Source organism: Vavraia culicis (assembly GCF_000192795.1).
Source record: "Vavraia culicis subsp. floridensis unplaced genomic scaffold supercont1.33, whole genome shotgun sequence".
NCBI classification, from domain to species: domain Eukaryota; kingdom Fungi; phylum Microsporidia; family Pleistophoridae; genus Vavraia; species Vavraia culicis.
Window position 1 is genome coordinate 1 of NW_007360636.1, and position 14,697 is coordinate 14,697.

General features: G+C 36.4%; 8 protein-coding genes across 8 annotated transcripts; 4 read left to right on the plus strand and 4 right to left on the minus strand.

Annotated features, from left to right (window-relative positions):
• VCUG_01812 (uncharacterized protein) lies at positions 1–372 on the plus strand (the record flags this gene model as incomplete). The annotated part of the gene is made up of 1 exon (XM_008076635.1): positions 1–372. A coding segment is annotated over one exon (372 nt), but the record flags the coding sequence as incomplete, so codon positions are not given.
• Positions 373–1,245: 873 nt separating this feature from the next.
• Positions 1,246–1,880, minus strand: VCUG_01813 (uncharacterized protein). Its single transcript, XM_008076636.1, has one exon. It carries the CDS (start codon positions 1,773–1,775, stop codon positions 1,356–1,358), a length of 420 nt encoding a protein of 139 aa, XP_008074827.1. The 5' UTR covers positions 1,776–1,880; the 3' UTR covers positions 1,246–1,355.
• A 687-nt stretch (positions 1,881–2,567) lies between these two features.
• Positions 2,568–5,352, plus strand: VCUG_01814 (uncharacterized protein; the record flags this gene model as incomplete). The annotated part of the gene is made up of 1 exon (XM_008076637.1): positions 2,568–5,352. The coding sequence occupies one exon, from the start codon at positions 2,568–2,570 to the stop codon at positions 4,626–4,628; it is 2,061 nt and encodes a 686-aa protein (XP_008074828.1). The 3' UTR covers positions 4,629–5,352.
• Positions 5,097–5,809, minus strand: VCUG_01815 (uncharacterized protein; the record flags this gene model as incomplete). The annotated part of the gene is made up of 1 exon (XM_008076638.1): positions 5,097–5,809. One exon carries the CDS (start codon positions 5,807–5,809, stop codon positions 5,165–5,167), a length of 645 nt encoding a protein of 214 aa, XP_008074829.1. The 3' UTR covers positions 5,097–5,164.
• A 1,499-nt stretch (positions 5,810–7,308) lies between these two features.
• VCUG_01816 (uncharacterized protein) lies at positions 7,309–7,750 on the minus strand (the record flags this gene model as incomplete). Its single annotated transcript, XM_008076639.1, has 1 exon — positions 7,309–7,750. Exon 1 carries the CDS (start codon positions 7,633–7,635, stop codon positions 7,309–7,311), a length of 327 nt encoding a protein of 108 aa, XP_008074830.1. The 5' UTR covers positions 7,636–7,750.
• On the plus strand, positions 7,688–9,694 carry VCUG_01817 (uncharacterized protein; the record flags this gene model as incomplete). The annotated part of the gene is made up of 1 exon (XM_008076640.1): positions 7,688–9,694. One exon carries the CDS (start codon positions 7,688–7,690, stop codon positions 9,692–9,694), a length of 2,007 nt encoding a protein of 668 aa, XP_008074831.1.
• Positions 9,695–11,033: 1,339 nt separating this feature from the next.
• On the plus strand, positions 11,034–11,407 carry VCUG_01818 (uncharacterized protein; the record flags this gene model as incomplete). The annotated part of the gene is made up of 1 exon (XM_008076641.1): positions 11,034–11,407. One exon carries the CDS (start codon positions 11,034–11,036, stop codon positions 11,391–11,393), a length of 360 nt encoding a protein of 119 aa, XP_008074832.1. The 3' UTR covers positions 11,394–11,407.
• A 1,032-nt stretch (positions 11,408–12,439) lies between these two features.
• VCUG_01819 (uncharacterized protein) lies at positions 12,440–14,600 on the minus strand. Its single transcript, XM_008076642.1, has one exon. The coding sequence runs from the start codon at positions 14,565–14,567 to the stop codon at positions 12,939–12,941; it is 1,629 nt and encodes a 542-aa protein (XP_008074833.1). The 5' UTR covers positions 14,568–14,600; the 3' UTR covers positions 12,440–12,938.
• Positions 14,601–14,697: the final 97 nt, after the last annotated feature.

Genomic DNA, 14,697 nt, shown 5'->3' on the forward strand with positions numbered 1-14,697 from the left:
AGAAATGATGATAAATTCCAACCTGCAAAAGCTGATGCGAACAAATGGAATTTGGTGGAGAGTAAGAATGTGGTGCATCTTAAACTCCACACTCTTCATATTGGCATGGGTTTAGCACAAAAAGAACTAATCCAACTTATGTTATGTCAATATTTTGAAGCTTTCGCAGGTATTAAGAAACTGGTGATTGCATGTATTCAAGCAGTCCATAACATATTGATGACATATGCCAACAGCATGAATGATGCTGTCAATCTAAACACAATGGATTGTGTCTCTTGCACATTATCAACGCCATTGCTGCAGAAAATTTGTTGGTTCGTAAAGCGATTTAAAACCGCTTGTGTTGAGATAGCTGCTCTGTCATGTTAACAATAATGAAGTGTTTACCAAAAGTAAAAATTGGTATGATGTTGTGATCTATTCGAACATACTACGGACGACATATCTTGCAAGAAAGCGATTTGTGCCGTGTGCTGTGAGATAGTATAGCTGTCATACACCGATAAAAGCGTGACAAGCATTTTTAGATTTGCTAATTTTATTAATTCACCTTTATTGTTTTAGAAAATTGTTGCTGTTAATCGGGCAACTGATGAGCTGCGTTAATAAATGCATGTAGGCACATTCATGGATCTGTTTTTGACAAACGGGATAGTACAGTTAGTACGATGATAAAAATGAACAGAAAACTTTATTTATGCGCAGAAGATTTTCAATGGTTAGCTTAGTTTATAGTGTAGGGTAATTTCAATTTTTTAACCTGGAATTTTATGTTTCTGTACCAAAGATAGATGAGAGCAATTCTTTGCTGTTGGGTGGTCATCGTATAAATGAACCATCCTACTACTCAGCTATTCTCTTTGTGCATTCATGCTACCAGATACGCAAAAAAAACGTGTTTTGTTGGATCAATTTGTTCTTTGCTGTGAAAGCTTGAGTTTATGTCTGCATGTCCTTGTTGCCATATTTTTTGATTGCCATGTATAAGGGCATCAAACATTTCATTATGGTTTAGTGCTATAGCACATTTTGGTGCTTGTTAACGTTCATATGGGAAAGTGGCATCGTTATGAGATATATAATTGATGTATCTCATTAAATAAGCACACATTTCCTTGATATAGAACACTGTATGTGTTACTTAAATGTATGGTTTTGTTGTTTATGCGAATAAATTGTTGCTCCATATTTAAATAGCATGGCTTTTATAGAATCATATTCCTATCCAAAAACATTCTAGAACGCATCTGTATCTTATTTATTTAAACCGCACAAGCATAAATTTATCATTACATTTTTCACATCTATCATTTATTCACATCAAACTAGCGTTTCCTACGCATGCATACAATCTAAGAATCTTCATCCGATGATATCCACGTTAACTCATTGGCCGTTTCACCACTCACAACCTCTATGTCCCGTAACTTCTTAGAGATAACCTTGCAACACAGCTCAAGCAGTGCAGGATAGTAAAGATAGTTAGCTGCTGTGCATATATCATTCAAAGTCGGGAAATCAAGGCAGTTGATAAAATCGAAAACTGCCTGAGGGAACACTATCTGTGTAGCATCGTAATTCTCCGGTAGATTTATCGTGTTTATTTCAGAGAATCCCATTATAAACTCTAAAACAGAGGAATGCATGAGAATGTTAATTGGTGAGCATTGATCGGTCATATTTACAATGTCTCTGAAAAGGATGCAGTCATTTACCATCTTCTCTGGAATGGTGTACAGCCGCTTGTCTGTAGTCATTACATCAAGTTGCATTGCAGGGGATAAAATAGTATTTTTTACCGATGAGATCGATGTATAAAAACACGATAGACATGTTATGCACTCAACAAGATGCGCTTGGTTTTGTAAATATGCAAAGTCAGTTTTAAAAACATAAATTGTGTAGAACATGTTTTACACCATTCTACTACCACTTCTACTATTGGTATTTTCTTAAAGTACGTTTGTTTATCACCTCACATAACATTAACCGAGTATTTCTAATATCAATGTTGTTTATTTGTTATTATGTGCTCGTGTACAAAATATTCTAGCATAATTTAACGAGGATGTTTTGTGAACAATGCATATGGTGTGGCAGCAGAGAAAGACATTTTGTTCTGTGAGGTGATAAATAGGTGTATTTCTAGAAAAAGTAACAAACATGCGCATGGAACAGCAATCAATGCTTACAAATTTACACACAATATGTTCCCCATTACAACAGCATGCATTAACACATTCTTTATTTTTCAGAAGTTATTACGATTCTATTATCCTGTGACATGAGCACCAAGTTCAGATATTATACTTGTATTTTGTTCCGAAACATTCCATGCCATTATTTATAGGATATTGATGCGCGTATACCTCTTCATGAACGGTCATTATCGTATAATGCAATGTTAGTTATACAAGATCATTCATTTGAACTGATAACACAACATGTACAATCATTATCGAGTAATTGACGTACGAATAACACGGCTATGCATCGACCTACATATCGTGCTTCTATTGCGTGTTACGGGGAGCAAACACATAAAATTTTGTTACCCCTCCAAAATGGTATTTGCTATACAAAGTATCCATCGGTATCATAGCACTCAAAACAAGGGCTTTACGTGTTATTTTGATGTAACAGTAAAAAATGATGACCAATACTTGACTTATAAACTATCACCAAGTATATACGGTAAGGTAGTTATGGGCAAATACCGTATTGGTGACAAGGTAACCATGAGGGACGGTGATGAAGGTGTTTTAATAGAGGATGAGTGCAATGAAATTGATAAGGGTGCTGTTGCCGAGCGATATTTGGTACGAGCGGAAAAAAATGGTCAAGAAAAGAATGATATGGCCGAACAAATGAACTATTTGCCATTTCTTAGCGACACACCACTGTTCTTTAAAACGATACCACAACGACTGGAAGCCATTTATAAAAACGGCACCCTCTACCTTAACGGTAAGATTAAGTATGAAATGTTAAAAAATGAACAGAGAAAAAAGAAAACAAGTTTTGAACCAGGAAAATACAATCCAGGCATTACTTCTAGTCCAACCCGAGGAGTAGAGACTTCGTCTCAGTCAGTTTATCCATTCTTTGTAGCCAAAATAATTTTTAAGAGTAGAATACTTGCATACAAACACACTTCATTCCCTTTTTACCAGATACTTGTGGTCCTTGATCTTATCGAGGACAAATTAGTTACGGTAGTTTTGTGGAACAGGTCTGTCTATAAGTACTGCAATTTACAACGTAATGATACGGTAGTAATACCAAGATGTAGAAAGAAGAACAGATACTACAACAACGGTGTTATAGTTTACAACAGTTATAGTGATGTTTGGATGTTTGATTGTGAAGAATTTAGTGTAAATGGAAGAGATGAGGTTTACATATGTGATATCGAAGGAGTTAATGACGAAGACAGTGCGGATGGTAGCGATAAAGGAAGCAGAAAACGAACGGATAAAGAAAAGCCAATAGCTAAGGAAGTAAGTGATGCAAAAACAGTCACAGAAGTAAATGATAAAGGTGCGAACGTCTCGCTTAATGAAGATAATCATGCTGAGGAAAAAAAGAAATCTCTGGGTAAAAAACATTCCTTGGAGAAAGCCTCAAAAAGAATTAAAACAGAAGAAAAATCAGCGCCACCACTCGACGCATTTGTAAAAGTACAACTTTCGCTCAGCCCTTTCGATACACCCACCATGTCATTTCCTTTCTTACACCCTATAGAAGGGAGAATAAATTACATCTCAATTCTTCTACGTAAGAGAAAATCAGAAGGAACGTATTTCCTGATCAATGACAAGATAGAGGAATTTTACCTCATGAGAATAGGAGAAGCAATCATTTACATGTTTAACACCAGTGAAGAGGTGTTTTACGAATTGGATGCGCGTGATTACGTTATTTTAGAGAATATGAGGATAATTGATACTAATGTATATGTTAGCACCGTATTTACCACGATCACCAAGAAGAAACACGTGGTAGGTGATGGTAATTCTGGTGCCAATACTGTCAGTGGTGGTCCGAGCACCTATAAAAGGAACTTGAAGGCTGTGGAGATAAAGAAAAAAGTTGAGGGCGCATTTATATCAGGTGCCATAGGTTACCACAACTTGGAGGTGAGGAGCACAGAAGAAATAAAGATAAATGGATGTTTGCTGAACATGGAGATTGTGCCATTCATCAATATAGTGGAGGTGGAACTACAAAAAATTAAAGAGCTGTGCGATTCGTTGGTGATCAACGAAATGAAAAGAATTAAAACACGGGGATATTACTTGGGAATGGATGAGGGTATTACGGTGGGATACTATGAAATAAACGATGTTCACGGCAACGCATCAAATGATGTGCAAGGCGCTGAAATAGACATAAATGGAAATAATGATGAGAAACTGAGCAGAGAACAAAAAGGTAAGTATGTTCTGATAGGAAATAATGAAAGTATTGGTGATATGATGATAGAAATGGACATCTTTGATAATTTGCTGGTAAATGAGAAGAATGATTACAAGTTGGAAAGAAAGAAAATTTATGATATTAGTGCCGTGTTACTACGTGTGGATGAAAATAACGTGTTGAAAATCATAAGTAGAATTGAATGATATAAGAGTTAGGGATTGATTGTAAGATGTTTAAGTTACGAGCATTTAAATACGCCATGAGAATACAGCGATTTATATGAATTAAGGAAGTTCAGATGCTTTTTTGAGTTTCTGGTTAATCAAGGGATTTTAATTGAAATCATCACTTCTTTGTATCTACGATGAATACGGTGTCCTATACGTAACAAGTGATGATTAAAACCGCACAACATGGGGAGCACAGCACGATCTACGGCAAAAAATGTAAAAGAGTGGAGCAATCACATTTTGAGAATAATGCGCACACCTTTTGTTGCACTCAAATATCGCAGTTAGTGTCATCTTGCCGTTAATCACAGGCATTAAAACAAACATTTAGCTGTACGGGAATGTTTTGATGTTGCTTTGCTGATATGAATGTAAAAATGAATGCTCCTCATGTCAACATTGAATAAAGTACCGTTGTTAAACAACGAAAAGCATGCTTTATGTGAACAATCAAGTTTATTTGGACGTTTCTGCACCAACAAACTGTTTAATGACCTGTTTATAGGTCTCTATTCCAATTCTTTCCTCAATGCCTCAATTATCTCTTTGCTACTCGTTGTTTGATACGTGCTGTGACATGCCTGCTCACATTCCATCATCATTTTGGTGATGCTCTTATCAGTGCTCAATCGCATGGCATCCACGAACAGTTTTCTGCCCGTATTCACATCACCTATTTTATAAAATGTGTTCGCCATCAATAATGTTAAATACTGCGTTCTATTCCTCTTAAGATAGGTAAGACAAAACGTTTTTAAAGTGTTTAGAGAGTATTTATCAACGTACCGTGCCCTGTTAACATCGAAACTGCGGTTGTTTTTCTTATCTCCCTCATCATCACAAACTATTCGTTCACCAATCAAATGCTTAACAAACATCGTAAACACAGCCTCATCTCTAAACTTACAGATCACCCGTTTGTACAAAACATCTAAAAATGTGTTGTAGCTGTCCTTATGCTTCAGATACATATCAAGCTTGCTTTCATATTCAAGAAATCTCAACGCATTATCCTTCGTAAATGGACGATGTAGCATGAGCTTGCGCCTCTCCATGATCTTGGAGACTTGTTGTTTGGTGAGTTTGTGGGTGTCGAGAAGATGCTTAAGGGCTGGTAGTGTTGATTCTAAGGTGTTTTGAATTTGATCGGACATTTTTGAGGGGGTGGCTAATGGATGGAAATATGGGCAGATGGTTTAGTGAGGTAAGTGAGCAAATTTAGTAAATAGTAGATTTTGCCGTAGCATAGGGAGATAAATAAACTATTTTAGTAAGTAAATTCTGTAATTTGATACTTCTATAATAAATGAGGACATATAATTCCGATGAACATATTTGTCAAAAAAATAATATTTTGTACCATAATGGTTTATTTTGCGTTTTATTCTGAATCAAAGTAGCTCTCATTTTTTATTAACGTGTTTATTTATCTCTTTATGTAGCAGCAACACTTAAACGATGTTTTTCTGGTCCGCTTGAGCTGGCATTGATTTACACGATTTTTGATCTATGGAGGGATCGAATGTTCTAGTCGATGACTCTTTTTGATCAAATTGTCAGCCCGAGTGTCAGCAACGTTGTTACACTGAAGGTCATTAATTTATCACTCACATGCCATATCATTACGAAGCATTTTTGTTGTATATACTGGAATATTTGTACATGATGAGCAACCAACATGGAAAATGTTCTTAATTCCTATGACATGCTATTCTTTGTTGCTGTAATTTATTTCGTAAACATCCGCATAAAAATTATGAAATGTACGTTGACAAAAGATATAATCTGCAAAATACTCCACAAACAGGTGTTATTACAGAAATTGTTTAAATTGCGCTTATCATCGTTCAAACAGGTGTTCAGAACAAGCATAGAAAAGTGTTTGAATGCAACGAAATATGTTAGACTTGCGAAGGTGATCACAAAATATATTGATGGGATGGATGATTGTACAGTGGTGAGTAAAATACTTTAGTTCCATGGTATCTACGAGTTCATACAGAAGATTTGCTTGCTCAAGAATCAATATGTTTTAAACAATGTATTTCACCTGATCGTCCTATATAATAGATAACTCTACATTTTGATGTTGTAGTTATCTTTTTTTATGTTTCTTGATGCAGTTCTTCTCGTACTTTCTTTATACAGAATGAAATATGACACAATTGTTGTTGTTGAGCAACAATTTCCTCTTTCAACATTAGATAAATCTGCCGTACAGCACCACGATGAATATTGTACTTAAGGAGGTACTTTGTTTTGTATTGACATGAGTGTATGGTAGCTTTAACTATATACCTCTATGCTGAGTTGATAGTCATGTGTAATTAAACATTATATTGTATTTAGGAAGTTACAGCCCATTTTAAAATTTTTTTAGTTACATTCCTATCGGCTTATTCATCCTGTACAAAATATAATAATCTAAAGCTTTGAACTCACTAATCAACTTAGTCATGGTAACAGTTGATAACATTTGCATCAACATCTTTAACGATACAAATATGGTAACAGTCAAAAAGTTCCTCAGTAATATAAGTGTGATAAATGTAATAAAAATAAAATTAATAACTAGCCAATATCTCAAAGGGTCTGATACAATAAGTTACAGCAACACTATGCTATTAGCACATACTATAGCTAATTGCTTTACTTAGCTATTCCAAAGTATGTTATCTTTATTTAAACTAAATTTATATTTTAGGTTGCAGTCTGCTTCGTATGTGCAGAAGATTAGATATGGAAACTTGGTGGAAATAAGAATCGAGATATTTATTAAGAAGAAATGACAGCTGTCATCAACTAAATGACAAGAGGTGTAGTTATAAAAATAAGGATTTTTATATGTTTGTTGATGAAAATAAAACGGTGATATCGACAAATAATAAAATATTAACGTTTTCTTTTTGCGTACATCTTCCATTTTGAATAGAGATGTTCCTTTTTTTGTGCGTATCCTTCCTTTTAAAATATTTGCCATGACAGCAAATCAATACATCACTGGTATATTTAGTTCTCTGATTGTACCTTTCATGTTTGAAATGTACTTCTCAGTGCTTAGCTTGCATTATATATCATACCTGAATGCTTCACAGAATCCGGTTTCGGATTTGCTTGGAGTGTACCAGACAATGAATTATTATAAGCAGCGCGTTGAAGACCATGCGAAGATGGTTATAGCAAAAGATAGTGATGCTATTCGTCCTGATGATGAAAGGGAGATGCCTTGCCGAAAAAATACCTGTACTAATGTTTTAGGAGAGGATAACAGGGAAGTGAACAGATCTGCTCATAAAGTAGGATACACAGGTCAAGAAACATGTCTTGAAAGAACATGTAAGGATCAACAGCCATCCACCTCTTCTTATGTCGACCATAAATCAGAGTTGTTTCGTGAAGAAGAGCATTCTCCCGAGTCGAAGATATCTCTCGGCAAAAATCTCAGTAAAAAGACCGATATTCCAACAATCGCCGGAAATGCCTGCAAATATCTGCAAGGGCGCAAAACACATTTTCGAAAGAAGCCGTATGAAGGGTGTAATGAAACTTCGGGCGAAAAAATAGAAGAGAACAATCATAATATATCTGATATGATGTATAATATGAACGATAGCTGCGAATCAAGAAGAATGACCGGTTTAAGATTTAGAAATTGGTCATCGAAATTGGCACTACCGATGCGCATATATTACAGCATTTTAAATACGATGTGGCATGTTTCTTATGGGAAGTACATAGATGATACATCAAGCAAATCGAGCTTTCACTTACAATACGATAACATGCTGTGTTTTTTGAATACTTCCATATCTCATTCTCCAAACGAACACCTGCTTGCCAAACATGTTCTTGATTCAATCAAAATATTATGCCAAAAACACAATAGCTATTACAAATCAAAACACAATGATGATTGTTATGGTGTTGAACATCAAACAACACATGATCCCACCATCACGACACGATGGCATGGTTCATGTTCTGCAATGAGTCACCCAGACATAATAAATACTAGGAACATTAATCAAGAACATGTTGTTTCGTATCTAAATATCTGTCAGGCACTTAAAAAAACGCAAAGTGATGATATGATGTTCTATTTGACCAAATTACAGGATGATGCTGAACTGATCAAGGATATTACAAACTTATGCTACACCAAAGTGATGCCTTTGCTAATCCAAAACGTTAACGTGTTCTTTAGAATTATTGGAATCAATTCATCGACTTTCAGAACGCTCAACAGATTGGATATAAAAACCATCATCTACAACCAGCTATCAATTTTTTTTTGTTCAAATTTAAGTGTGAAACTGCTACTATTTCCTGAGCTACTTTCCCTGAGACAGTACTTCTACGACATTACTGCCGGTAAACGCTACGATAATACACACAAGTTGTACATAGGTTATTATGTAATGCGTAAATTCGAACTACTCGTCCAATTATTTATGAACATTATTGGACGAAAGGGTCTGGATCGAAAAGATTTGCGTGACCACGATATTTTGTTTTACCAACTGTACACTCGTGAGTTTTTCTTGGTTTATGTTTTCCATAACGTTTTATCGATGAGCTATTCCGACATCATACGATATGTAAGTCTGTGCCGGTTGCAATTTCTACTTTTCTTCAAATTTACTGATCATGGTAACTACGAGAATGAGGGTAACTTTATTGAATTTCTTCCCTTGAACTTTCTCGATGTCTCTCCTGTTTTCAATATAAAATCATTCATTCAATGCGAAGGGAATATTTTGGATTCGACCATCACCACTGAAGTAAGACAAATACCCAACCAGGTGGTTTCTAAATATTTTATTGATCAGACCACTGTTCCTCGAGAGCTGCTTAGGCGATTCTTAGAGAGTGTTAGAGTAATTATGCCCTCTTTTGAATGCTGTGATGTTTTTTTCAACATGGTTTGGAACGATGCAAACGACGTGAATTTTAACTGGCACAGCCATGCTACCATTTCTAATTGGGTAACACGGGTCCGACTTTTGCCGATACACTCGTATTTAAGCAGTCGTTCATGATATCAATAAAAAAGTAATAAGTTCATCTATGAGTTTTAGAACAGTTCCTGGACTGATAATGTGTCTAATCAGTATTACTACGCTTGCAGCCCTTTAACACACTTTTTAGTGTCTGGTTACAGACTGTACCTAGTACCGTATATGAATGCAAAAGCCTTTATTCATGTGCTGGTAACTGTTAAATATTATCTACTCATGTCAAATTTGATAAAACTTCTTTTTGTGTGCAACTGCACCGATAGTAAGATCATCCTTAGTTTTTGTACCAATACGTTTTACTAAAGGTTTGAATTAACAGACGAGCCTTGGGTGTATATTATCTTTAAATTAAATGAATTCGATTGTTAAACATAGTGCTGTTTTTTCTGCCAACAGTCCAACTGCTACAGCTTAATATTTTGAGGCTATACGCCATAAAATGTTTGGTATTGCTCTTTCTATACTATATCGATAAATATACGTTTATTACACATGTAGTTACGGCACTTTAACGATATAAAACAATTTTATACCGAATTATTAAAAAAATTGTGCTATATGAATTTTACAACGGTAGAGTTCCTTTGTTTATGTGATTCATAAACTCTATAGAAAAGAACTATGCTCTCTCTTAGCAGCTAAAAAGGGAATTTATAAGCTTATTAGTAATTTTATATGTACACTAGCTGTGCTATTTTTGTTTATGAAACGGAATTACACCTAGTTATTCATAAAAACAATATCCTGTTTTCGGTGTTACCGCTTTGCTTTGTTTGTAGCCATTTTCGTTTCTTACCTTTCTGAATAACAGTAAAAAATCTGTTTTTGAGTGATGCCATACTTAATATTGTTTGTAAATGAAAGCTGTGATTGTCTCGGAAAAAAGTTCTCAACTTTTTCTTTCGTGTAAAAATACCAAGCAAAATTTTTTTCAGAACTGACCGATCAGCTTCCAAGTTGTCTTTTATTATGTCGATGATGATAAATAAGATGTATATCACCTTTTTGTTGTTTTCAAACTCTTATCTGCATACATGAGTGAGTATGGCTGTTATGTATCGTTATTCTGAACGCAACAATGAATAAATGTGACTCTAGTAAATACAATTATTCATCCAGGTTTCTGTGCTTTTCTCATAATTTGTTTGGCCGCTCATGATGTCAAAGTTGGAGGCGTAAATAGGTTTCTTCATAACGATCTTGATCTGATTTGTACATTACGCTATCACCAAATACATAAATATTTGCAAAACATCAGAGAACGATAAGATTGCAAGTGTTTCAACACTTATTCGGGATATAAATCATTGGTGAGGATTAGTATCAAAAAAATATAAATGTTGGGACGGATTGCTTGTTAATGAGGCTGATTCTTTGCTTTTGTTCATTAATACTGACAATATACGGTAAATCGATAGTCGATAACTTGAGGTCAAAATACGATATTGAGCAGGTCGACGGAAGTAACAAAATTGAGGAGTCCAATCTTGCCGATAAGGAAGATAAAAAAGAGGGAAAAGATGACGAGAACTATAAGTACACTATCTGCGATGATAATAGCAATGAGCCCACCGATTACGAGATAAGGAAAGAAGAGGGGTCGAAAGAAGAGAGGAAAAAGAAAGAGGACAAGTTTACATACACTGTATGCGATGAGGATAGCACGGAGAAGTCAAACAAAACAAACGAAAATAACCCGACGAAGTCGGCTGGGTACTAAATAATATTCTCTAAAATTTATTTATTTTTTTGGCAGTTTCACTAGGTAGTATTATAACCATTAAAATTACGAATATCCGATACCAACACTGAATGAACTATCTTCTAGAGTAGCAATTTTTAGTTACTTACTATTCCAGTTACAGATATCCGCATTAAATACTTCAATTGCGCCAATGCGCTGTTTTAATGTTGGAGATGTCTTTGTTTGAGTTGGACTTGTAAAAGCATCGAATTATAACATAAATTACAAAATCTCAGGCAATGGTCGGGAACCAAATGACCAACCGCAACTAAAACGGATGTACCGACAATTTAGCACTTTCATTATTTGCACGCGTGCGCCGTTGAATTACAGTTGATGTAAACGACGTTATCATCATCGAAGAACCAAATTAGGCAAAAGGAACCAATAAATTGCTCACATTCATAACTTACGATTCACAGTAGCGATCTGATGAATACAACGTTTATTGGAAAAAACCGGAAACAAAATAAATTAGTGCAATTTTTAAAAGCACCACGTTTACTTATCTTGCACAGAACAGTGGTGAATTAAACAAAGCATGTAATACTGTCTGTAACAGCATTTGATATACGACATGTTTAAAGCTGCATATTTTTGCAGGACACTCACATATTTTGAATATTTGACGGGTAAAACAATTTTAGGTACGACGATCACAGAAATATCCTGTTGATGGTCTTTTAACATGACTTATCTCAGCCACTAGTGGAATGTTTCATCTCAAAAGCGGTAGTTCAAACGTAAAATTGTAATAAACTTTCATCTAAATATTTTTATGGATACTAACACGAGTGGTTGCAGTCATTGAACCAAACGTGATACGTGTCTTAATTTGTAAAAACTAAAACGTTTACCAGAATAAACAAATTTTTGCATCAATAACGTGTCACGAGCTGAAACTGCTTTGCTTCTAAGCAAACGGTCACTTCGTAACCAAAATCTCACCATTAAACAGCAATCGGTTCGATGTGTACAAACACAACAATCCAAGATCAATCCATGTATTGTAACATAATCTTCTTTAATCACTTGTTTTTGCACAAATAAACCGCATTTAAGATATTCTGCCGCCACAGGCCAACACACGTTCTGTGAGATTAACATCTAATCTAATCAGGCTTGATACAAATACATCTGTAACATCTATGGGTGCTGTGACATTACCGTGACACGATATAGGGATTAGCAGCATTATGTTAAGTTGGAGGACATTCCTCTACCGTATACTTTTTGTTAGTTGTAGCCAAAATCTATCATTACTGGCATAGCACAAAAACGGTGTCTTGTTCGTTTCCTTGGTTTTAAGACGGTAGAACAACGTTTCTAGCACGCTTGCAAATATCGAACGAACCATATTTGTGCAAAATATTGAGTAGCAATGCCCTCATAGATCAAACATAGCGCTTTCAGCGAACTGAGATCGTTCACAAACTAAGATGAAATCTGCATATCAAACTTTAACAAACACAGCAAACGGTCGCAGACCACAATCCGTTTCACAAAATAAACTTAATTTTTTCATATTGATTTTTCTTCATCCTCAATGTCTCTAATTATCTCGTCAAGCTCGCTGTAAACCCTGTCACTGACCTCGCCTGTACCGCTGACAATCCTGAGAACATCAATTATGAGATTTGTGTTGCCCAATATGTCAACATGACCAGCCGAACTTGGGCCACCACGCAGGTCCTTCAAAAGATTTACAGGTCTGTGCCTGTACTCCCTCACGATGGTCCTAACATTTCCCGGATTGATATGTTCGTTTTTCCATCCCTTTCGCCCCATATAGCCCAACGAGATCAGAGGAACGGTTCCATCTCCATTCACCACAAATACGCCCTTTCTGCATCTCATGTCTTCGTCATACGCATCTCGGTCGATAAAATAGGGTATGCCTCTGTTGTTGAGCGTTTGACCCGCCGTTTTGTAGCAGTATCCACCCTCTGTCTCGCTATCTATCCCGTAAAATGAATATATCGTCATCTCCGGTGCTTTTGGTAGCTGCGTCTTTGTGGGATCGAAGTACTTTATTTTGGTAATGTCTCTTCCCAGAAGAACCTTGACAAAATGAATTATCTGCTCAACATAGATACGTGCGCTGTTGTCGGTGAACCTGACCAGCGGTACGTCGGTTTGTTTGTTCTTGCTTTCCTCCTGCGATTGTTCTTGTGCTCGCCCATTCATCTTTGCAGACCGCCCAATAAAATGTTTCCATATCCTGTTCGTTCCCTTTGGCAGTAAATTCATGACGCTCTCCCAGTTCCGAAGCAGAACGGCCCGCTCGGACTGCGAGAAAAAAATCTTCAAAAAGTTGAACCTTGAGGTGGTCTGCACGCCCCAATCTCCCGACATTATCGCTGTAAACGACCGAGGAACCCCTAGCTGTGGCGCTGCTATGTTAACAAGTCCCTGGAGATACCTGTCACACCATCCCTTTTCTTTCTCTTCCACCCAGTGCATCATGTAGTGGGCAATCACTGCTCCCATGGAATGGCCCAATACCACGACCTTTTCGTTGTGTATCCGGTACAACATCTCAACCTCGTTCTTCAGTCGGGTAAAGAACGCGTCTCGCTGCTCCAACTGTTCAAACGAAATTCTCCAATCGTACGGAAACACAATCAACGAGTTACTATCATAGTTGAGCAACGAAAGACTCCGAATAATCTTGGACCACACCCAGTATCCCGGCAGCATGTGCGAGCACGATTCTATACCCTTGCCTGCACGCACCTTTATGTTTTCAGGATCATTGCCATTGCTCTTCAGCTTCAAATGGGACAGGAATGATGCCTTGTCCATCAGCATATGTCTCAGTCCATCAAGAGAGCCCCACACTTTTTTGAAACACAAGTCATGATCATCGCTGTTCCATATCTCAAGATGAGAGGATGCAAAGCCCGGAATGATAACCACAGGATGCTTTTTTGATCCGCCCAACTCTTTGATCACATTGGAAGGAATCGGTTCGGAATCGTTTTCGCTGATTTTTATCAGTCCAATGAGATTTTCGAGCGTGTCCAACTTGGATGAAATCATTTTGAGAGCATCCTGCATTTTTATCGTCCTGGCCTGGTAAAAAACGAACATGATTACGGAAATTGACACCAATGCTACGATTATGTGGTGGCTGAGTGTCAGTTTCATGGGTTGTATGTTCTAAAAAATTTTATCGTTCGTTACGGCAGCCGAACGAGAAACCGCGAGTTAAACATCTCGATTAATTGATGTGCCTGGCCTGCGAAATAAATTACATCTATTTAAGGACTAAACTTGT

Bases quoted from the DNA above. Each gene is read 5' to 3' on its own strand.
- VCUG_01813 (XM_008076636.1), bottom strand. From the start codon at position 1,775: ATGCAACTTGATGTAATGACTACAGACAAGCGGCTGTACACCATTCCA.
- VCUG_01819 (XM_008076642.1), bottom strand. From the start codon at position 14,567: ATGAAACTGACACTCAGCCACCACATAATCGTAGCATTGGTGTCAATT.